This window comes from Mesoplodon bidens, assembly GCF_964165515.1.
Source record: "Mesoplodon bidens genome assembly, chromosome: 9".
Lineage (NCBI taxonomy): Eukaryota > Metazoa > Chordata > Mammalia > Artiodactyla > Ziphiidae > Mesoplodon > Mesoplodon bidens.
The window spans coordinates 39,190,759-39,214,016 of NC_138166.1; the positions used below are offsets into that span (position 1 = coordinate 39,190,759).

A 23,258-nucleotide genomic window follows, 5' to 3' on the forward strand; every position below is an offset into this window, starting at 1 on the left:
GAGTAATGTGCCTTTCCTTTGAGCTTTTAACCAAATTCATGTGTGGGCACATAATTGTTTCTATATAAAGTGTAATTGCATGAGCATAAAAATAGAAAAAAAAGTGAGCTAAACTGGTTTGTAACTTCGTAAGAGGTAACCACCTTTGGAAGCTATCATGTTGACAGAATAATGTTAATAGTGGGCTTAAATTATTTTTGCACCTAAAAATCTATATCCTTATATGTTGGTTTTAAAAATGAAACCTCTTTGTTCAATGATTCACTTGACCTTGGAGACTAACTTTACTTTTAAATTCTAAGGAAAAAATAGTCTTATTGTAATGTTTGAGGATCACTATTAATTTTATCAGTATTATTCAGATATGCTTTTTTTTTTTTTTTTTTTTTGCGGTACGCGGGCCTCTCACTGCTGCGGCCTCTCCCGTTGCGGAGCACAGGCTCCGGACGCGCAGGCTCAGCGGCCCAGCCGCTCCGCGACACGTGGGATCCTCCCGGACCGGGGCACGAACCCGTGTCCCCTGCGTCGGCAGGCGGACTCTCAACCACTGCGCCACCAGGGAAGCCCCAGATGTGCTTTTAAAAGGGAAAGGTTTTATAGGCTTACCAAGCCAAACAATTTTTATTTTCTGTGGTGTTAATAACTGCCGTTTTTCCTCTTTATTTGATTAGTTTCTTTATTCCTATATAACTAATCAATTCCTAAATCCTCCACCATAAATTCTGGTTTGGAAACTTGTGCTCTCCATCTGCTCCTTCATCTTTTCATTGTTAGTTACCTTCTCCTTTATTTTACTTGTTCAGTCTTTCTGAAATCACTATTTTTAGATGTTGAAACTCCATGACAGAACTTTGAATTATTATAATTTTTAATTTTCCTGTTTTCCAACTTCTTTTCTTTTATGTCTTTCATTTGACATCTGGGACATCTTCTACATCTAGGATGACTTTTTTTTTTTTTTTTTTTTTTTTTACTCTTTCTAGCATAATTTTCACTTCACAGAGAATCCTTTTTGTTGTCAGCACCATCCTTATTTGCTATTATTCTTATTTTATGGATTGAATCTTTCCTCTTATTTATAAGGTTCCCCTCTCCCTGCTTTGCTGGTTTCTTCCAAATTACTTTGTTTTGAAACAACTACTTGGTGGTTGTGGGTAGGTGGGTGGGTAGGTGAGGTTTAAGTCTGACTCATTAGAGATGAGGAAGGGGACTTAAATTTCTCAATGTTCAGTATATCCATTTTCACATGATTACACTATTTGGTATTGGACCCCTACCATCAGAATGCCTGAGTACCCTGAACTCAGAGTCCCTGTGGCTTGACTGCTGTAAAGCTCAAAGATCCAGTCTTCTTTAAGGTAGAGGGCTGGCATACCCTCAGGTGCAAGCTGTGAGGGGTAGTGTTTAAAGGTCTAATTTCTTTTCATGAAGATTATGTTTCCTTTTCTGTGTGAATCTGTGCCTCCTCTTTACTACCAGCTTACGTCTATATTTCTCAGGTTTCTACATCAGTCACCATGTGTTTTCCAGCTTCTAAAATTTTATTTTTTTTCTTGTCTCCTCTCACGTTTTCTTTGTACTTGTGGGTTTATGCCTATTTCATCCCTTACTGTTACTGTAGTGGACCTTCAATAGAAAGGCAAAGTAAATATGTGTGTTCAATATTTCCTGTTTTGCATGACCCCACTACAATTTTAAATTAGGAAAGTAGACTTACCTCTGAAAATTAAAGTCCTAGAATTCCTCTCTTGCATCAGAATCAAAGGGAAGTTTTATCATTGATTTATAATTGGTGAGATTTAGACTACAAGATACTTAGTGCTCAATATATGTATACTGTTTTTATTATTGCTATAATTATTAACTAAAACTTAAAGTTCTTCAACTTTGTTCCTTGGTGAATTAGACAGGATTTATAGACAGCCATTAACTTCTGTTAATGTGTGTATAAATTAATATAAAAGTATACTAGAGCTTCTATTTCATACAACAGTAAAGTGTTCTCAGACCAACTTTTCTGCTAGAAACAACTAGAACATTTAAACTCAATATTTTAAAAAAAATCTGTTTGTAAATTTTAGGAAATTATCAAGGCAAGTTGGATTTGTGGGTTAAATTTCTGGGAGCGGGGAGCCAGGCTTTTGCCAGTATTTTTAAACTGTAAATTCTTAGACAACTGAGAGGCTGAGAAGGTAAGCAGCTTTGGTAGACTGGCCTTGGGGAAAAAACTTGAATTCTGGAGTCTTTCTAGAAGTCATATGATGGTCTCCAATTGTGGTTTAAATTTCCATTTTCTTTACAATTGATGATGTTGAGTACTTTGTTATGACTGACTACTCACCTCTCTTCCATTTTTGCAGCATCTGTTTGATTTTTTGCCTCTTTCCTAATTGGGTTGTTTGCTATTTTATTACTGAGCTAGGGTTTGCTCATATATTGTAGAAACAAGTCCTTTGTTAGATATATGTGTTCTGAAAATTTTTTTTCAAATCTGCAGCTGACTTATTTATTTTCTTAATAGTCTTTTTTTTCTTTTTAATGAGCAGAAGTTCCAATTTTGATGAAGTTTAATTTACCTATTTTTAAAAAATCTTTGATGGTTCATATTGGCTTATGTTGAGGTCATGAAGATATTGTCCTGTATTTTCTTTTAGAAGGTTTATAGCTCTGCTTTAATGTTAAAGTTTAGTTTCAAAAAATTTTAGTTTTGAAGTTAAAATTCAGTTAGACTTAATGTTCATGTTTGGTGTGAAGTAAGGGTCAAGGTACTTTTTTTTATATGAATATCCATCCAGCTGTTCCATCATCATTTTTTGAAAAGACTTTTCTTATCTCATTGAACTGCTTTGGCCCCTGTTGACCATAAGTGTGTGGATCTCTATCTATATTCCATATTTCCCATTGTTCTGTTGTGTAGCCCTTAGTCAGTATGTCACTATCTTGATTCACTTGATCTTTAGCAACTCTTGGAGTCAGGTCATGTAAATCCTTCTGATTTGTTCTCCCTTTTCAGGGTTGTTTGGGGTATTGTAAGTCTTTTTTATTTTTATGTAAGTTTTAGAATCAGCCATGTTAATATTTAAAACAAAGCTACTGGTATTTTTATTGAGATTGTATCTGTTATATAGAACCATCTATGGAGAGTTTACATTTTAATGATATTGAATCTTCCAATTCATGAACATAATACATCTTATCATTTATATAGGTTTTCCATATTTTTTCTTGGTGAAGTTTTATATTTTTTGCAGAGGTCTTTTCCAACTCTTGATAAATTTATCTTATATATTTAGGTTTTTGGATGTTATTGTAAATGATATGTTTTATGTTTCATTTTCTAATTGTTCTTCGCAAGTATGTAAAACTGCAATTGACTTTTTAATCCTACTGTGTCACTAAATACATATACTTATGTATATTTATATGTAAACATATGTCTTAATATTTATACATTATATAATTTCTAATATAAAACATATAACCTATATGTTATATAAGATCTAATTATATAGTTATATAACTTCTAATATAAGATATAATACATATGATATATGTTCTAATAATAAGATATAGATAACATATCAGTTACATAAGTTCTAATATATATACATTATGTAAATTCTTATATATATATGAAATGTGTATATATATACGTTCCAATTCTTTTTGATGATTCAATAGAATTTTGTACAAACTAAATGTACAAACTTATCATTTGTAAGTAAAGATAGTTTTTATAACTCTTTTCTTATACATAAGACAACCCATCACTGCTTCTTTGTGGACAGACAGAGCACCTTTCAGTGCTACCATCCCTGTCACACACCCCTTTCTTCAATTACTGCTGTTGCTGCTGCCTCTCATCACCATGGATTCTGTGAAGCCCCTTTTTTCTTGGGTCACTAGCATCTGATTAATCATATGGGCTTGTGCTTCCGTTTGGTAGAGGCTGGGTCATGTGCAAACCTTATTTTCAAGTCAGGCTAGTAAAGGAAGGTATCTGGCCTTTCATCTGTTATTGTGCTTTATAAAGTCTGGCTTTCAGAATTTAGGAAGATGTTTCAGATGCTGCCCAAAATGAATGACAGTTACCACACACCCACCCCACTTGTGTGTACGTCTTTGAGCTCATGTTTCCAACAAGATTTACCAGTAGACATAGGTAATTGTCCATATACCTGAGCTGTATGAAATGGTTTAGCACTCACTTACTCCAATAAGGATTAACAGAGTCACAAGTGTCCCTCATTCTAAAATATAGTTAGGTTTTGGAAATTCTTGCCTTGTTCCTGGTACTTAACCCCTTCTCTGAATGGTGTATGAATTCTTGCCACTTAAAAAGGTATTTTTACCATTTTATGCTACACTAGAAAATCTTGAAATGCTTAGTATCCATGTTGTGATAAGTTTTTTTGTTTGTTTCTTTCTGAATTTTATTCTCACTTAATATATAACAGAGAACAATTATCATGGTTTGCAAATCAAGATATTTACATTCTTTAGCAAGTCTAACATTCTATCCTTTAATTCAATAGGTATACATTTCCCCTTACATTTCAACATCTTTAAAGTCTGTTTCCATTTTACAGTAAATAGAACACATTAGCTAGATTGGCAGCATTTTTTTCCTTTTAGTGATGTGCAGACTAGTTTTGCATCTTATAAATATCTTAGAATTTTTGAAATATAATACTTATTTTTAAATATAAAAATAACAATGAGTTACAGATTAAGGTCATTGCATAATTATGTCTCCTAGTTGTCAATGCCTTTGGTTAATATTATAGACCTCAGACATCAAGACTCTCCAGGAAATTATACAAACCCAACACAAACCCTCATTTCCACTCCTCTATTTTTACAGCTGTGTCATTCTTCTCTGTTTATCTCAAAACGGCACCTGCAGCCTCTTCTGTAGTCTCCTGGTGGTGTGTGAATTATACAAGGGAATCCTCAGGCCAGGCATGGACCTCTGCCATCCTGCTTTCCTGAGCTCCCTAGCACAGAGCCAATAGTGTCTTTTTCCTCATTTGATTAGTTCAAAGAGTGGTTACCCTATGAAACTACATCTCCAATTTAAACAAATACACCATTATACCCATGATAATAATGCCATTTATGTCTTTGCATCCCCTATCAGGAAAATTCCCTTATTTTGCACTAATTTTTCCTTTCCCATACTGCTTAAGGATTAATCAAAGCAATGGCTTATATTTGTGTAGTGACCTACAGCTTTTGATACACCTTTGTGTATATCATCTCACTTTCACAACAAATGTGTCTTTTTTATTTTCATTGGAGTATAGTTGATTTACAATGTTGTGTTAGTTTCAGGTGTACAGCAAAGTGAATCAGTTATACATATACATATATCCAGCTGATTTACAACATTATGTAAGTTTCAGATGTGCAACAGTGATTCACAATTTTTAGAGATTATACGCCATTTATAATTACTATAAAATATTGACTATATTTCTTGTCTTGTACAGTATATCCTTATAGCTTATTTTATGCATAGTAGTTTGTACCTCTTAACCCCTATCCCTAACAAATATGTGTCTTATGACAGGGTGATTATCCTTATTTTATAGATAAGAAAACAGCGTTTGACTAAGCTCACATAACAGTGGATGGTAGATTCCAAATTATAATTGATTTCCAGACCTCTGAATTAGTTATTTCTTCTTATCCACTCTGTCCTTTAATATTCAGACTCTGAATGTCTGAATTCCTTCTCTTCTGTTATTTTGAATTTCCATTTAATTATCTTGTAATACAAATTTAAACAGACAGTAGCACTTTTTAGTGTTTTCTAGCTATATAACAAATATTGGTAGAATTTATATCTGATATCCAGTATTTTTATTAATGATTAATTCATCTTTAAGCTTGAGAAATGATCCCCAAATCAATTGCTTTGAGGAGGGGAGGGATTTAGTAGTATTTGTTTTTGACAGAAAATAAATTTTAAAGAATATGCCTTATTCTAGCATTGATCTTACTCACCTATAATCTTTTTTTCAACACCTCTTTTATTTCTAGTTATGTTTCGCCTCTATGACACGGATGGAAATGGCTTCCTGGACAGCTCGGTAATTTTTTTCTTCAAATTTTCTGTGAAAATTTCAAAGTAGTTTATTCTGAAAAATGCAATGAATAAATTTATAGCTATTACCACAGAAGACACAATATAATTTCCATGCACTCACACAGCATTTTTATCATCTGACTTTTTGAAAGCAAGTGATCTGAGGAAACTGTTAGGATTACAGTTGATCTATCGAATAATTTTACTACAAAAAAGTGACTTTTTATATACAGAAAGATAAAAAAGACTTCAACCCTGTCTGAATAAAATATAAGAGAAAGATGAGACCATTGATCTAAAAAGAAAAAAAAGTGAGTGTATATATATATATATATATATATATATATACACATATACATATATAGGAAAATATCAAGAATACAGGTAGAATTTAAAGGAATTATGAAGTTGATTCAATCATTTTATTATTTTCCCACTTTTTAAGTACTATTACTCACATATGTTGATGAAATGGGTAATTATATTTAAAACTGCTTCAGCAAACTTCCCTTCTCATCTGATTTTAAATCCAACTTGCACTCTATCTATAGTTTTACTCATAAAAATCAATAGAAGAAATATACCATCTCACAGAAAGTAATAATTAAATGTTTATTTTATTTGTAATATATGCAAATCATTGACAGTTTTCAGAGGAGAAGTTAGACTCTTAGGTCTCAAATCAGGGCCTCCTGAGTATATCCATCTCAGTTTCCACCAGTGATGTATTTTCTATTTAACATTTTGTATATTATATCATGTCCTGTTCTATGAAGGAAATATAAGAATATTAACAAAAGAATAAGCGTCACATTATGGAAATTTTGAAGTACATAGGCACATGTAAAAACACATGTTTTGATATATTTAATATTGATTAAAATAAACATTATTTCTGATAATGAGTTTCTCTCATCATCTGATGCATCTCTCTATGGCAGAACTCAAACAGACTTTTACAAGCAAAGCAGTGAAGTTGGAGACATATTTATGTAACACTGAGTAGGATAATGGTGCATTAGTTTCTCCAGAGAGAGATAAAAATATATAATTCCTATTCTAGGAAATGACCACCAATCTGAATTGATGCTGCGATTGTGGGATTTCTTATGTTAGGGTCTTTCTAATTTTTCAAATGCTGTTATTTTTAAGTGCCTAGTAGTGTTCAGTTTTCCACTTAGGAATATTAAGTAACATGATACATTTGCTCATTTTCTGGTAGCATTTCCCGGCTAGAAGTTTAGATTTCTTCTACATATGTCAATAGGCTTATTGTAGCATTTCTGACTACAGTAATGCAAATTATATTTTTAATGCAGATTTGTTTTCTTTTTCTTTTTAATTAAATTAAAACAATGTTTCTTTACTAGGCTCTTAGCCATGGGTTGGCAGCTGATTAGAAAATTCAGTCAAATGCTTTTCTTGGTCTCTGGCCATTTTTTGGTTAACATATAGTAGATTACTAGCAATATTTATAACTATATTCCCAATATTAAACAATGAGCTGAGGATAAATAAGTTGGTTTATGATTAAATTAGTCTTTTTTAAAATAAAGGTCTGGATTTAATTTCTATGATTTTCTCCATACAACTTACTGCCCCAGGATATTTCCTTCACTGTCAGGTAGGAAGTACACCTTCTGATATCATTTGTCTTTGAAATTTAAAGGCTATGTTCATATACTAGAGACACAACAGAAGAAAATTAATACTTTGAGAAATGACCAGTATGTCTAATAATGCTAGTTAATGTTTATTGATCACTTGTGCCAGATAAGATAAAAGTATTTCATATAACAGAATATTTAATCTTGGTAGCAACTCTATGAACTAGGTACTATTAGAATACCCATTTTACTGTTGAGGAAACTGAGTCTCAGAGAGGTTAAATGACTTATCTAGTACCACATGTGTACACAATAGTCCACCAAAAATAGTTTCTGTTCCTCCAAACATATCCAGAGACTTTAACGGTTCCAAACCATTAAGGCGTATATAAGCAAAGATAAAGTAACTGGAAGATTAGTTACACACACACACAAACACACACACAATTCTAGCCTCTAATTGCAAGGGATTAGTGTTTAAAATTTTTCTCATCTGTAATAAACACATTTATATTTGCATTGTTTCTGGGATGACCTGTGTTATATAACATTTTCATGATTCTATATATATATTTTTGGAGAGAGGGAGTGTAGCTTTCATCAGCTTCTCAGAGGGATCCATGAATCCCCCCCCCCAAAAAAAAACCCTCTTTTACTATATTTTCTTCTTCATTTTATGCATATTAACCACGTACATTAGATCAGAGGTTTTAGTAGAATAAATCTTATGAATATACTTTCAAGCCTTATTCTTTATACTTCTTATATTTATACTTCTTATATTTTAAATTATCATACTATGAAATACCACTTTTAATTGTCATGGACTACCCTTAAAATTATTAGCATTCACAAAGTATGTTTAATCTTTTCTGAAGATACAGAAAAATTAAAACATTAAATAAATCAGTAGGAAAAAATGTTATAATTTATTTAGCCAAGGCATATATATTAACCAGCAGTTCTTCAAAGAGTTGATGTTGAGCAGAAGAATGTGAAAATTCAGACTAAAATTCTGTCCCCTCATAAAATAAACTCTACATGCACTTAGCCTCCAAACCTTAACCTGAACACACCTCTAGCAGAGCAAATTTTACCAGTAAATGGCTAGAACCATCAGTATACGTTCTCAAACCCTTCCTCCCACCCTTCCACACCTGTTTTCAAGCTGTGGGGTCAGGATATTCAGTACTTAAAAATCACAGCTTTTTGTGAAAATATGCAGGCTCCTACTTTCATCAGATGCTGCTTTCCAAACAAAAATTTTCTTAAAAATCTTCTCCTGGAAGAAAACCTTTCTTTGTATAGTTGTGCCCTCTCCTGGTGAAGGTTTCTAGACAAAGTACAAAGGGATGTATATTTAAGCTCTTCTTTTATGTATAGTTAAGTAGACCTTTAAAATGAAGAGGCATATGTTTACTTTTTATATAAAATTAATCATCTCACTCCTTTAGTTTTTGAGCTACATGTTGAACAAATCAATTCCTGTAAGTCAAAGTTGAAGAACTTACTAAGACCTTGTATTCATTTTCCCTCTCCTTCCTTCCCTCTCTCCCCTTCCCTTCCCTCTCCTCCAGGAACTAGAAAATATCATCAGTCAGATGATGCATGTGGCAGAGTACCTTGAATGGGACGTCACTGAACTTAATCCAGTAGGTATAGGAATGATTTAACTGTTGGCTACATTCTAGAAGACCCCTTTCCCTTTCATCTTTTTTGCAATCCTAATATATTACTGGCATTTGATTTTTAAAAAAATTTTTATCGGAGTATAGTTGATTTACAATGTTGTGTTAGTTTCAGGTGTACAGCAAAGTGAATCAGTTATACGTATACATGTATCCACTCTTTGTTAGATTCTTTTCCCATATAGGTCATTACAGAATATTGAGTAGAGTTCCCTGTGCTATACAGTAGGTCCTTATTAGTATTCTGTTTTATATATAATGGTGTGTATATGCCTTTTGATAACTCTTAAGTTACTATTTCTAATCAATAGCCAAAGTGGATTCTGAACAAGAAAAAGTATATGTGGTTTTCTGAAGCTCTTAGTAATGATAACTTTTGCTTTTCTTCCTCATGGAAATTAATTTGCATGGTAGTCTAATATAGGTGTAAGTGAACAGAAGCTGCTGATGACACTGCTAAGGTCATACCATGCCACAAAAAAATCAGAACTGACATGTTTTTTATGATCGCCATGATTTTCCTTATATGGAAATCGCTAAAATATTCAATCTAAAAGAGGATGGGGCTTCCCTGGTGGCGCAGTGGTTGAGAGTCCGCCTGCCGATGCAGGGGACACGGGTTCGTGCCCCGGTCCGGGAAGATCCCACATGCCGCGGAGCGGCTGGGCCCGTGAGCCATGGCCGCTGAGCCTGTGCGTCCAGAGCCTGTGCTCCGCAGCGGGAGAGGCCACAGCAGTGAGAGGCCCGTGTACCGCAAAAAAAAAAATAAATAAAAGAGGATGAAGATGATTAAGAAGACGATAATGATGGTTTACTATGCACAGTGCACTGTTATCTTTGCATATATGTTATTTAAGGCTCATAACTCTACAAGGTAGATACTACTATTTTATTCATTTTACAGATGAGGAAATTGAGACCCTCAATTTTTTTTCATTTATTTTATTAAAGTATAGTTGCTTTACAATGTTGTGTTAATTTCTACTGTACAGCAAAGTGATTCAGTTATATATATATATATATATATATATATATATATATATATATATATATATATATATATATACATACATTCTTTTTCATATTCTTTTCCATTCTGGTTTATCACAGGATATTGAATATAGTCCCCTGTGTTATACAGTGGGACCTTGTTGTTTATCCATTCTATATATAATAGTTTGTATCTGCTAACCCTAAACTCCCAATCCATCCCTCCCCACCCACCTCCCCCTTGACAACCACAAGTCTGTTCTCTATGTCTGTGAGTCTGTTTCTGTTTTGTAGATAAGTTCATTTATGTCATATTTTAGATTCCACATATAAGTGATATCATATGGTATTTGTCTCTTTGTCAGGCTTACTTCACTTAGTATGATAATCTGTAGCTCCATCCATGTTGCTGCAAATGGCATTATTTCATTCTTTTTTTGGCTGAGTAGTATTCCATTGTATATATGTACCACGTCTTCTTTATCCATTCATCTGTTGGTGGACACTTAGGTCACTTCCATGTCCTGGCTATTGTAAATAGTGCTGCTATGAACATAGGGGTGCATATATCTTTTCGAGTTATAGTTTCGTCTGGATATATGCCCAGGAGTGGGCTTGCTGGGAGGCCCCAAAATGTTAGTTACTTGCCCAAAACTCTGCAGCTAGTTAAAGATCGAGCTAGGAAACTTTAATCAAATTGTTTCAAGAAATAGTATCTAACAATGCCTATAAGAGCATTAAAACCCTCTTATTTTCAATAGATGTATACCAAAGTTACAACATTATTCAAATGTGTATTAAAACAAACATGATTCGAAACTTTTACTTTGGCCACAGGAATATTTGGGAGAGAATGTTATTGATTTTAGTTTCTCTTTGAAACCAACTAAGTTTAGCATATTGTACATTAATTAAGTAAATACAAATCAATTTTATGTAAATGGTTTACATTTTATATGAATTCAAAGCGCCTATTTAACCACATAAATTCACATTTATGCAGTCAACAGCATGGTAATGGCATGATTATGTGATAGGAGCGGTCTGATAGCTTTTCCCTTGCTTTGCAAACTAATGTGGTTAAAGTACAACAAAGTCAATGCAATGTCATGGAAAGGGAGAGCACCGTTCTTACTGGGATTAGGGTTTTCTAAGTTTTAACTCAGCTGATTTTTCTTTTTCCTTTTTTTATTTTTCAACATGGAAACACACATGCTGTGCACATGATGAGTGGCAGGTATCATTAACAAAATTGCAGTTTGCATATGGAATAATGAAGTAGATGGTAACATATTTAATTCTAAGAATACCGCTTGATTCATCTTAATACTATTTTCACTGAAATCAAAGGACTCATAAGTTCTGCTGCCTTTTCTGGTTATGTTAGTGTAAAACACAACATTGTAAATGTAAAAGATACATGCACTCCTATGTTCATGTGAAATAATTCACCTATCAATCAAGGCTCTTGTCCTCACTGGAGTAATAGAGGGAAGGGGGTCTTTTTTTTTTTTTTTGTGGTACGCGGGCCTCTGTCGTGGCCTCTCCCATTGTGGAGCACAGGCTCTGGACGCGCAAGCTCAGCGGCCATGGCTCACGGGCCCCGCCTCTCTGTGGCATGTGGCATCTTCCCGGACTGGGGCACGAACCCATGTCCCCTGCATCGGCAGGCGGACTCTCAGCCACTGTGCCACCAGGGAAGCCTGGAAGGGGGTCTTTTTCAATCAGCTTTGAAAGCAGAAGGAGGCACCACCACATAACCATATTTGGCGGTGGGGGGTTTGAGAAAAGAGGGATCTGGATGCTCTGAAGAAGGAACAGTTAGTGGTTGGGCAGCCTAATTAGGACAAATACCTACTGGAAAATACAAATAAAAAGCTATATAGCATTGTTAATCATTTGCGACACATACTGACAAGTCTGCCCTTTCTGTGGGCAGTATAAAGAGTAAAGATAAAAGACTTGGCTGTTTGCTGTCATAGTAACTGCTTCATTCTGCCTGATGATTCAGCAGCTCTCCCCATTTTAAACATGTGTGTACATTTGTACACGTTGTCTGACTCCTGGTAAGTTTGCATAATAACTAAAGAGAACTGTACATTTCAGGTTGATGGCTCAGGGTAGACTGAGATGCCCTTGAAGGGAGTTTTTAAAAACTAACCCAGATTCTACCATTAGATTTATTAAGTACAGTATGAAAGTATCAGCCCTCTGAAACAAACACTCTGTGTTTTACTTCTCTCCTCATTTGTTCATTTCTAGTAGTCCATCAGAGTGTCTTCAAGGGGAGGGCCTTTTAATGAGACCTTATGCCATTTTGCCCAATTCTAAATGATTTCCCTTGTCTTTCATTTTGAGTGTAACGAAATAATTATTTCAACATCACTTTGTTCCAAAGAGTCTCTTTTCGCTACCTATACATAAGTTTGTTTCAATGAAGGAAAATAATCTGATTTTCAAAAACTTGCTGAGGAAAGACACCAATCCACTAAGTTCAGGGATGTTGAGGCAAATAATACTTCTGTCCACATATCAAGTTATTCCATTTATTGCACCTTTTCAAATTTTTCTTCTAATGCTCTCTGTATTTCTTTCTTTTTTCAAATTGATTAAAAGTTCCATATTAGATAAAGGTGTTGAGTTACTTCCTTCACTGGATTCTACCATGTTTGCCACTTCGGTGCCATTAGATGGCAGGTACTTTGCCTTCCCAGCAGCCAAGGGTAATATGTTTGGGTAATATATATTAGCAAATATAACAGTAACAACACCCATATTACACTTACTATATGTGCTAGATACTCTTCAAAGATACTTATAATGTATTAGCACCTTTGACCTCACAACAACCCTTCGAATTAACAGCTAATATTAGCACTATGCAGCTGAGAGATAAATATATTACAAACAGACACTACAGAGAACATTTTAGGACACTCTGTGCGAGTCTTCCTTAGAAAAGAAATCTAATCAAAAAATTATTTGATTGTTTAACTTCTTGGCTCCTTTACGTTCTGATAGGCAGTTAAAAGCAACTTAATTCCTCCGCCCCACACCACTTAGCAAAGAATTATTTCAGCTCTTTGCCGTGAAGTTAATTTGGTCTGTCATTATCTGGCATATATTTGAATTTTTTAAAGTAATCTAGAGAAAGCAATTAAAGATCACTTTCATGCTTAGAGATACCTTCTTGTTTAAGCTGTACCATCCAGTGACAAAATATTAAAAAGTTAAGCATTTATTTATAAAAGTTGATCAGTGTAAGTAGTCAGGTTTTTGAAATCATAGCAAAGGTGCTCTATGCTCAATAATAGGATTAACATGGTACCGAGTTATTTAGATATTTACCTCAACCCTCTACTTAGCTGCTAGTCACAGTTTATTATAACCAATTCAGTGCAATACTTTGTTGTGTCATATGAAATTTATTTTATTGATTTATTTCAAGTTTCTCCTCCTCTTCTCCAGATCCTTCATGAAATGATGGAAGAAATTGACTATGATCATGATGGAACAGTCTCTCTGGAGGAATGGATTCAAGGAGGCATGACAACAATTCCACTTCTTGTGCTCCTGGGCTTAGAAAATGTAAGCATTTACAGAGGGGGGTGGCCTGGTGGTAAGTCAGTGGGGTTCTCTTTTATACATTTTGATTATACATTCATCTGGCTATTTTCTACCATTAAGTACATAGTGAGTGCCTGCTTCTTCTAATACGTATGTCACAGTACAAGTTAACAGTAACTCCTTGTATAGTAATACTTGCCACGAATATATTAATTCAGTTTAGGTATTACCATATTATTTAATACATAATTTCTCTCTTTTTTCCCACTATTTAAAGTGCAATCTTGTTTAAAAAAAAAAATTGACCTTATTTTATCTAATGCAAGAAACATCCCAGTATTATTGCATTCTGTGGTTCCTGTGGTGCTCCATCCCATTCTGTACTCCCCCTCCCCATGAAGAAGATCTGTTTTATTGATAACCAAACCCATACTTGGGGGAGCCAATTATATATAGAGGTGGTTGAGTATATATGCGTGTGTGTGTGTGTGTGTGTGTGTAAATGTTTTCCTTACATATCAACAGTCTGTCAAAGTTCTTCCTTCTAAGCCTGTCAAAGTTTTCTTATATCATTGCCTACAGTGGTAACTAAAACTGGTGGTTTGGGGAATAAAGTAGATCAACATAAGATCAGAATGTGATATGATAGTGACTTTGAGTCCAAATCTTACATTCAGGTTAATCTTAGCCTTCATGAGGCCCACGGGATTTTAGACATGGTCAGAGGAAGGAAAAGAAAAATTACTAATAGATGATAAATAGGAAATTACCCTTAAAGTAAATAATCTATTAAAACAAAGTTAATATAGACCTTATTGTTAATAGATACATATTTCTACATTTTGCAAATTAATGAAGCAATACTTCATGTATCTGATGTTCTTATACTATACATAACCTAGTATCTTTTGTAATAACTTACTATATATCTCTGTATCATAAATATGTGTTTATTGTTTAATATACCTTCTGTCAAAAGCATATGTAAATCAGACTGTTGGGAGAAAACAGAAAGAAAACTGACTAAGTGTTAACTTTGTAAGGTTTGGTGTATATTCTATACTGAAAATAGTTGACAAATGACTATTCAAGAAATTCTATTGATAATGGTTCCCAAAGGGAATTTTATATTTTTAAAGCTAAAATGTTTTTATTCTAAATATTTATGGAAATTCTTGTATGAGAGAATGAAAGAAGTAAGTAAATCATTTGGTAGTTGAAGGTTGGACAGGAAAGTACAGAAATGGAGATACAGTCATCTGTATTTTTAATATCACAGAAAGATTTTGAAATAATGTTTTCTTTTGGAAAATATTGCTTAGAAATTCTTTAGTTTTATTCATAAATACAGATATTTGTGAAATTATGAAAATAACATTGGTCAATATAGTCCATAAATCTATGTGGATTTAACTAAAAATATTTTAAACAAATACAATATACCTCATCAGTTTCTAGTGTAGCAGTAACTTTATTTCAACGGAGTGACAATTCTTTGCCATTAATGTCCATCAGGTTAATGATACATAATTTACTTTATATTCATATTCTTAGATTTATATGTTATGTTTTTCGTTAAAAGTTTTTTTTTTTTGGAGCTTAATAGGAGAAATCGATTCAGGGTTTCAAAGAAACCCAAGCTGTGTTCCAAAGTTGTGTTCCCAGTGATGGCCACTAGATGGCAGGGCTACATTATTTAACATTGGTAGATCAACTTGAATATGAGATTGGATGGTTCCCCTGTGAAGAACAATTCTGAGAGTATTTTCTTCACTTCTTAAAAAAAAGAATAAGTCAATAATGTTTTTAAAATGGACTTTTAATAAAATGGAAAAGCTATGTAATTATGATCACAAATCAGAGCATCTATTTGTTAAAAACAGCTTTTTAATTCCCAGGCATGGTAAGTGTTTTACAAACCAGTAATGACACAATGACAACTGAGTGATGAGGGCCTTTTTTAGTAATTGAGACTTATTTCCTTTTCTGTAGGCAGTAAATGTGTTTTGTTATTACCTGTAGAGAATTTGATTCATGGTATTCCCTCCTACTTCGCCCCCCACTTTTGCTTACGAGATTGGAAATCTAGAAGCTTTAGGTTGAATTCAGCCATTTATTGTGAGGCCTGTCTTGTTATGTTGTCCTATATATTCTTGTCTATTGTCAATTATGAGCTCAGGGAGTAGATGCTAATTGATAGTGCATGTTAAATACCACAGTGTATTTGAAAGTGACTGTGGTGTATTAGCCCAATTACCCAGATAAGAATATTGCCCTGGGAGAGCAGTCCTCACGTGAAATGTAAGGTAGAACAGTTGTGATTTTATTGTGGTTCATTTTTCTCCACCAACAGAATTTTTTAAAGTACTCTATTTTACCTAATACCCATTGTGGTGCTAGGATCAGAATTGTAGTTTATCAGAACCCGATACTTTATCAAATGCTAGGGAGTAGAAGTCATTTCCTTTCTCTTACAAGAAGTCCTTCACACTTCATGAGACCCAGTAAGAAATGGTGTAGCCTCTTACATCTGAAGTAAAATCGAGTGTTTGGGTGGCCTATGTGATTTTGATTACAATTAAAAATTTATGCCTGAGACTTACTCATTCTTCCATCAGCATTCATCTCAGTAAAGAATTGCTTTTTTAAAAAATCTTATTTTGAAGGAAAATGTTTTTCTTTTTTAAATAACTGTATCTAGCAATAAACTCTGCTCTAGTGATTGGCAAACTTTGCCTGTAAAAGGACAGATAGTTAATAGTTTAGGCTTTGTGGGTCATAAGGTCTCTGTTGGAACTGCTGGACTCTGCCACTGCAGTGCAAAAGGCACCACAGACACCACCTAAATGACAGCAGGGCTGTGTTCCAATAAAACTTTATTTATAAAACAGCTTGCTGGCCATATTTGACCCAAGGGCCATAGTTTTGCTGACCCTCAAGTTATTCTATCATTAATCTGTCATACAAACAGAATGAGTGTTAACTGTTTTTAAATTATCTTGGAAAGAGAAATCTGATTTTTTTTTTTTCAATTTAGCTCAGTTAGACCACCCCAGCAAGACATAAGGACTAATGAAGAGATAGTAGAGTGGCAGTGAAGGTTATCAAATTGGCCTTCACCCTGGCTTGATTATTAACTAACTAGGTCATTTTTTTGCCAGTCATCTTATCTGGACATGTAAAAAGAAATTAGTCAGGAATATCCCTTTCCTTTTCTGATATTCTCTCAGTTCAAACATTTGTTTTCCTCGATGAACAGGATAATTAGTAATGCTCCAATTCCTGAAATCTGTAATCTTGAATCATTATTAGGTTTTTCAAGGAAAATTCCTGAATTCATATTATCATAAAAACAGGAATACACATTTAAATAGGAGCCTGGCTTAAAATAAGGATACCTTCACTTCTTAGTCTTGGATTGTTGGGCCCAAATCTGGCCTGTATGATTTTTGAAAGGTTATGTATGTTGATTTCACTCTGTGTTCTCAGAGTCCTAGTCTTTAATCCCTATATATAGTTTAAGCTTTGCCATTGATTGAAATGTTTTAGGATACGTTTTTTTGCCTGATTCAATAAAGTAGAAGTAATTCTTTGGTTTGCTTCCTGATTTCTGATGAAATGTGTCCCTTGATGAGTATGATGGAAAGCAGAAGATGATGTGTTCTTAATAGACTAAGCTATATTTGTAAAACTAATGTTTCACACTCTATTTTTTAAAATTTAATTTGGTTAAGATGTTGTTCTGCTGTTTGCACAATCTAGAAAGGAGTTATGAAGCTGGATAAATGCAACAATTCTTGAGATTCCACACTGGGTCATTCAAGGAAAATAACCACGTGATGTTACTGACAGTTGAAATGGCATTTGAACCTTAAGACTATTAGGGTCTGAGGCTGACTTCAGAAAGTGGGATCTGGAGATGGGCAGTTGATTGCAGCACCCCTCAGAATTTTAAAACTTCTTTCTGCATTCTCTTTTCTCAGGCCTGATATAGTTCATCTTTTTGTCTAAAAGAACAGTTTCTTTCATATCATTATAATTTTTTGGAGACCTTGAACAGAAAAGTAAGGTAATTTAATGGCACTTATTATTTCTTGAGTTGGAATCCATTTGCGACCTTAGCTCTTCTATGTGTCATAAGTGAAGTCAGTTGAAACGGACCTGGCTAGGCAGGGGGATGGGAGCATTTTGACTGTGACATCAGTGAAATTTCTCCTTGAGGTCTTCTGGAAAAAAATGGTATTATGTATAAGAGCCCTAGTTCACTTGAACACTGTCTGCAATCTTGGAGGTATTTACAGAAAAAACTAATACTTTAGAAATCAGTAAGATAATGAAATAGTTTTCAATATTTTCCAAAGAGCCTTCGTCCCTTCAAAGCCTCCTTTTGACTTACAGGGGATTAGAAGGCGAGGAAGACCCTGGCACTCCCTCTCTGTGTTAATTTGCCTGTGTTTCATTAAACATTTCTCTGACACATGCACAGAACTGAACTGCTTCATTATAAAATACAGTGTTCAGTAAATATCAGGAATAAATTTTTATTAAGAGTAATGTCTGGTAATGAAAAAACCAGGAGAACACAACTTTTATGAAATAAGGTATCATAAACCTACAAGCATCCTTCTCAAATCTTTTGGCTGAAACACGGGGATGTTACACAACTCAACCCAATGATGGTAATAATATTTGCTGTTTATATAACACCAGTCTTCTGAGGAGCTAAATTGACTTCACAGGTATTGTATAATGAAACCTCACACCATGGCCTGGGTGAGGAAAGTGGTTACTTTCATTTTATTTCCTTTTATTAGAGAGGAAAATAAGAAAGGTGAAATGGCTTATCCACATTTTCATCAGAGGCCAGGAATCAAGCCTTCCAGATTCCCTCTTCATTGCTTTTTTATAAAAATGAATTCCTCTCTATGACAATAAATATTTATTTGCAGTGGAAGTACTAAGAGGCGTATGCTCTACTGGCTGATAGAATATAGTAAGGGACAGAGTCTCCCCCTTCCCCAGTAAGTTTACCATCTAAATAAGACAAACAAGACAAGACATGAAAATACATAGCATTGGCGTTTAATTTGCGCTGCTTAGAAGTAGTTGGCTCCTGGTTTCGATTTCTTCTCTTGAAGTCACATACATATTTCATCCTCTGAATATTCTGGCAATGTATCCGGCTAAGAGCTATAAAGTGATTTAATTTGTTTTTTGGTAGAGCATTTTATGTCGGGGTAATGGATTTGTGCATCAGTGGCAGCCTGTAACATGGCTAAGTGTTCTGATTGACAGAACACCCACGTTCAGACTTGTTTATTTTTTGATAAGGAAAATGCCAGCTAACTTAGTCCATATGTGCTCTTCAACAGGAGGAGGCTTATTCACATGTAATGGACACTCATTTAAAAATAAAATGACAAGGCTTATGAGAACAGTAATACATATGAAAATTAAATTTTCTTTTCTCCTTTTCACTTAAAAATGTCTTTTTGAGCATTAATCTAATTATTTAATCTAATACTTAATGCTAACTTTATCAATATGTTTAAAAAAATTAACCTCTTTAACTTTTAACATCAGGGTATCTTATTCTTATTTGAAGGAATAGAAATTTTAAAACATAGATAGTTTGGAAGCTATAGCAAAATTAAACAAATATATAAAGCATTCCATTCACATAATAAAGATACTAGAAATCATATGACTTGAGCAGACCAGAACTGGATTCAGAAATTACTATAAAATCTATTTCTTAAGCTTTGAAAAAAAACCTGAAACACCATTGTCTTCTGATGTCCCCTCCATGGCACCTTCTGCAGAAGTGCTTTTGCTGAGAACTTGTTAGTTCTTTGTCAGGAAAATGAAGCTGAGCATTGTCAAGAACCATGAAAGGTCTGAGAGTTACCCTACTTGCAAGGGAACAAGTGAGTTTGCCACAGTTCCATGGGTGCTGGCAGAGGACATGAGTGCCTGGGTCAGAAACAAAAACTTGTTTACTCACAGCAAAGAAGCAATAAGAGCTTCACATCTGAGCTAGTTCTCCTGGCCCATGAAGTCTCTTTGGGGTGATGGAGAGAGGTCCAAGTAATTGCCTTGCACAGCATCAGAGCTCAGAACCCCTGGCTTGGGGAAACTAAATCTTTTATAATACACAGTAAACAAACTTGCTAAACCTTTGCTTAGAAGGGAGAAATTATCTTTATTATACCAGACACTAAGGAAACCTGCCCTCTGCACATCTCTGTTGTGCAAGGCTGTATGTTATTCAAACACCTTTGAAAAGATAACTTGGAGAACAGGACAGTTCTTCTGCTTGCAAAATGTGCAGAAATTCAAGAGACCCATGGAGAATTATCTCCCAGAAAGCATTTTCATTAATGTTTCATATTATGATGCAAATTTGACATTTCTGGTTCTAATGTAGGAATTAGTTACTGTGGATTTAATTGGGTACTTCAAATCTGGTGGTTTATCTCTTGATTGGGAATAGGAAAAAGTAGTTAGGAAGCATTATAATTAATATTTTATTATCCAGAGTAACAAGATGATCTGGACATGTTTATACTGTCTCACTACCACAGAATTTGTATTAGTGCCCCAGACCATAATAGGTGCTCAAAAAAGTATTAGCGGGTTTCCCTGGTGGCACAGTGGTTGGGAGTCCGCCTGCCGATGCAGGGGACGCAGGTTCGTGCCCCGGTCCGGGAGGATCCCACATGCCGCGGAGTGGCTGGGCCCGTGAGCCATGGCCGCTGAGCCTGCACGTCCAGAGCCTGTGCTCCGCAGCGGGAGCGGCCACAGTAGTGAGGGGCCCGCGTACCGCAAAAAAAAAAAAAAAAAAAAAGTATTAGCTCCACGTGTTCTAAGAAGTGTGGCAACTTGACTACCTGAAAAACCATGACCTGCAGTGGTTTCTATAGAATACCAATAAATGATGTCTAAAATTAATCTGAGTTTGATATAGTTTGGTACATGATGTACAAGGACTACATGTTAATACAGAAAATGATGGTAATAAAAGTAATGATGTATAATAACTTCATTTAATATCTTCACCTCCTTGTAAGGAATCTTAAGCATCATATTATTTCATTTTACTTCAATCTTAAACAATGTATTTAATAGAGAATAGCTATTATAATATTATATAGAGTTTTACTTAGAAGACTAAATAATAATTACAGTTGTTTTGCTAAAATGTGAATTAAATGAACTCAAGGTTTTACTGTGGCAAATAATGATAGAGACTTATAAGTAAATACAGTAATATAGTTTTAATATTTTTGCCATCTTTCCATGAGATTAAAATCATTCATATTTTGTAAAAGAGAAGTAAAGAAAATAATAATGTAATTAGAGCCTTATAAAAGTTTATGTTTTTAAATTTTCTATTTGAGACATAAAAAAATATATTAATGTCAATTATAACATATAAGGAATCCCCCAACTGAAGCCTTAGAATATCCTGAATAACTTACTTCTAAGTGTCATTCTTTCCCATCCCATCCCACCCTTCTACCTCCTTATAAGAGCTAACCACCATCATGAAATTTGCATATTCCTACTATTAAGCAAGGGTTAACATATTCTGCCAAGGTTTTCATCTCTCAGAATCTTCCACTCAAGAGTATTTTCTCTTCCTTTATTCACTGAATTGTTTATGGAATTGTGCTAGGAGTAAAGTATACAGAGGTGAGGCAATCACGCCTCTGTTCTGAGGAGTGCTCAGTTTGGCGGATGGTTATGATGGTTGGGACCTGCTGTTGAACTGTTGATATTAGGCAAGAATTTGTGGGTTGCTATAGCATCCGATATTTGTTAGCAGGATCTCATCATTCCACTAGAGCACATGTGGTTTTCTAGACTCTGTGGCAATCTTGGAGAAAGTCAGGGATGAAATAACAGATTGTCTTCAAATGCTTCAGTCCAGCTCTGAATTTTATTGGCACTTACATATTCCACTGTTTACTTCATTAAGTGAAATCTTTTTCTCTTGCATCCCGTGCAGAATGTGAAGGATGACGGACAGCATGTGTGGCGACTCAAGCACTTTAACAAACCTGCCTACTGCAATCTTTGCTTGAACATGCTGATCGGCGTGGGGAAGCAGGGCCTCTGCTGCTCCTGTGAGTATGTTTGCTTTGCCCGGATGTCATCACCTCTGGTGAGGAGTGGTTGATTTCATGGAATAGTCCTATTTGTAGACGGAGTTCAGAAATAACCTGACCCTTCCCATACCTATGATTTATCTTTCCCTGAAGTATGTTTCTGAAGGTTTAGATCACTCTCGTTTTAACTTTCTTCAATTTTGGAAAACCTTCTCCTTGGAAAAGAAATATGGACATTTCCCAATTCACTAGCCATTTTCTTTCCACTGTAGTTTAATTTATTCATGATTCCCATTTCTTCTGGGAGTATTATGAAAATATCCATTGGTCTCTCATATTTATATCTTATGCATATTTGTCTTTTTTCCCTCCCTAAGTTATCACTTTATTCACATTGTCTTCCTATAATGAGCTAATTCCTTTCAGTCTTTTAAAAATAATTGATTATCAGTTTCCATTCAAACTAAGAAAGCACAAGGAATACAAACTAATCTTATACCTCAGGCACGTGATTCTTAATTCTATCACAAAGAAAATCTAATATATGGTTAATGGATATTAGAACCCAAAGTGTTGCCAGTTCATGAATTGTGGCCATTATTTTTATTTAGGTACACTTATATTTACAATATTTATTTTATTCTATGGTGTACTTTCTGGTAGTATATGTAACAATTAATTTATAAAAGGCACTTAAGAAGTTTTAAATAAACAACATGTATGCCTGAGGAACTTTTGCATTCCCTGATGCCTCTGTTAAAACAGAGGGAATACTGAGTCCTCCTCACTAAAGTGTGACTTTGTCTTGGTCCAGCACGTTGTCCATCCACGCCCTTTTCTGCAGTGTATGGAGTTACTGAAATTGTCACGTTTATTAGACACATCCCATTTTCGTGCATTTATATTAAATCTAATTTTTTACCTGGCTTCCATATAATACATAATTTTCAGATATTATTTTTAGCTAACAGCTTCTTTGGTAGCATATTTGGGAGTTGACTTTCTCTCAGATGTTTTATTTTACATTAAAAACCATATGGTAGGTACACTTTTAAGTGATTTCTTACATGTTTAAGGATTTTAGTAAAGTTACATAAAATTACCTCGTGCCACTTTAGAGGGCAGTTTCTGGTGGCCACATTTAAAAGGCTATTTATACCAGAACATTCTCCATGTACAAAGGAAGTAATTTGTTTTCAAAGTT

The 23,258-nt window shown here is 34.4% G+C and overlaps 1 protein-coding gene across 8 annotated transcripts in view; it reads left to right on the forward strand.

Moving 5' to 3' along the window:
• Positions 1 to 23,258, forward strand: part of DGKB (diacylglycerol kinase beta) — a gene marked incomplete at its 3' end in the record, with an annotated part of 912,102 nt that overhangs the window by 394,702 nt on the left and 494,142 nt on the right. For all 8 annotated transcript variants that reach the window (XM_081244282.1, XM_081244283.1, XM_081244280.1 and 5 more), the window contains 4 exons: positions 6,046 to 6,095; positions 9,276 to 9,350; positions 13,845 to 13,964; positions 21,955 to 22,072. In XM_081244282.1, the coding sequence (XP_081100408.1) occupies positions 6,046 to 6,095; positions 9,276 to 9,350; positions 13,845 to 13,964; positions 21,955 to 22,072 (363 nt within the window). The remainder of the gene's footprint in view (positions 1 to 6,045; positions 6,096 to 9,275; positions 9,351 to 13,844; positions 13,965 to 21,954; positions 22,073 to 23,258) is intronic.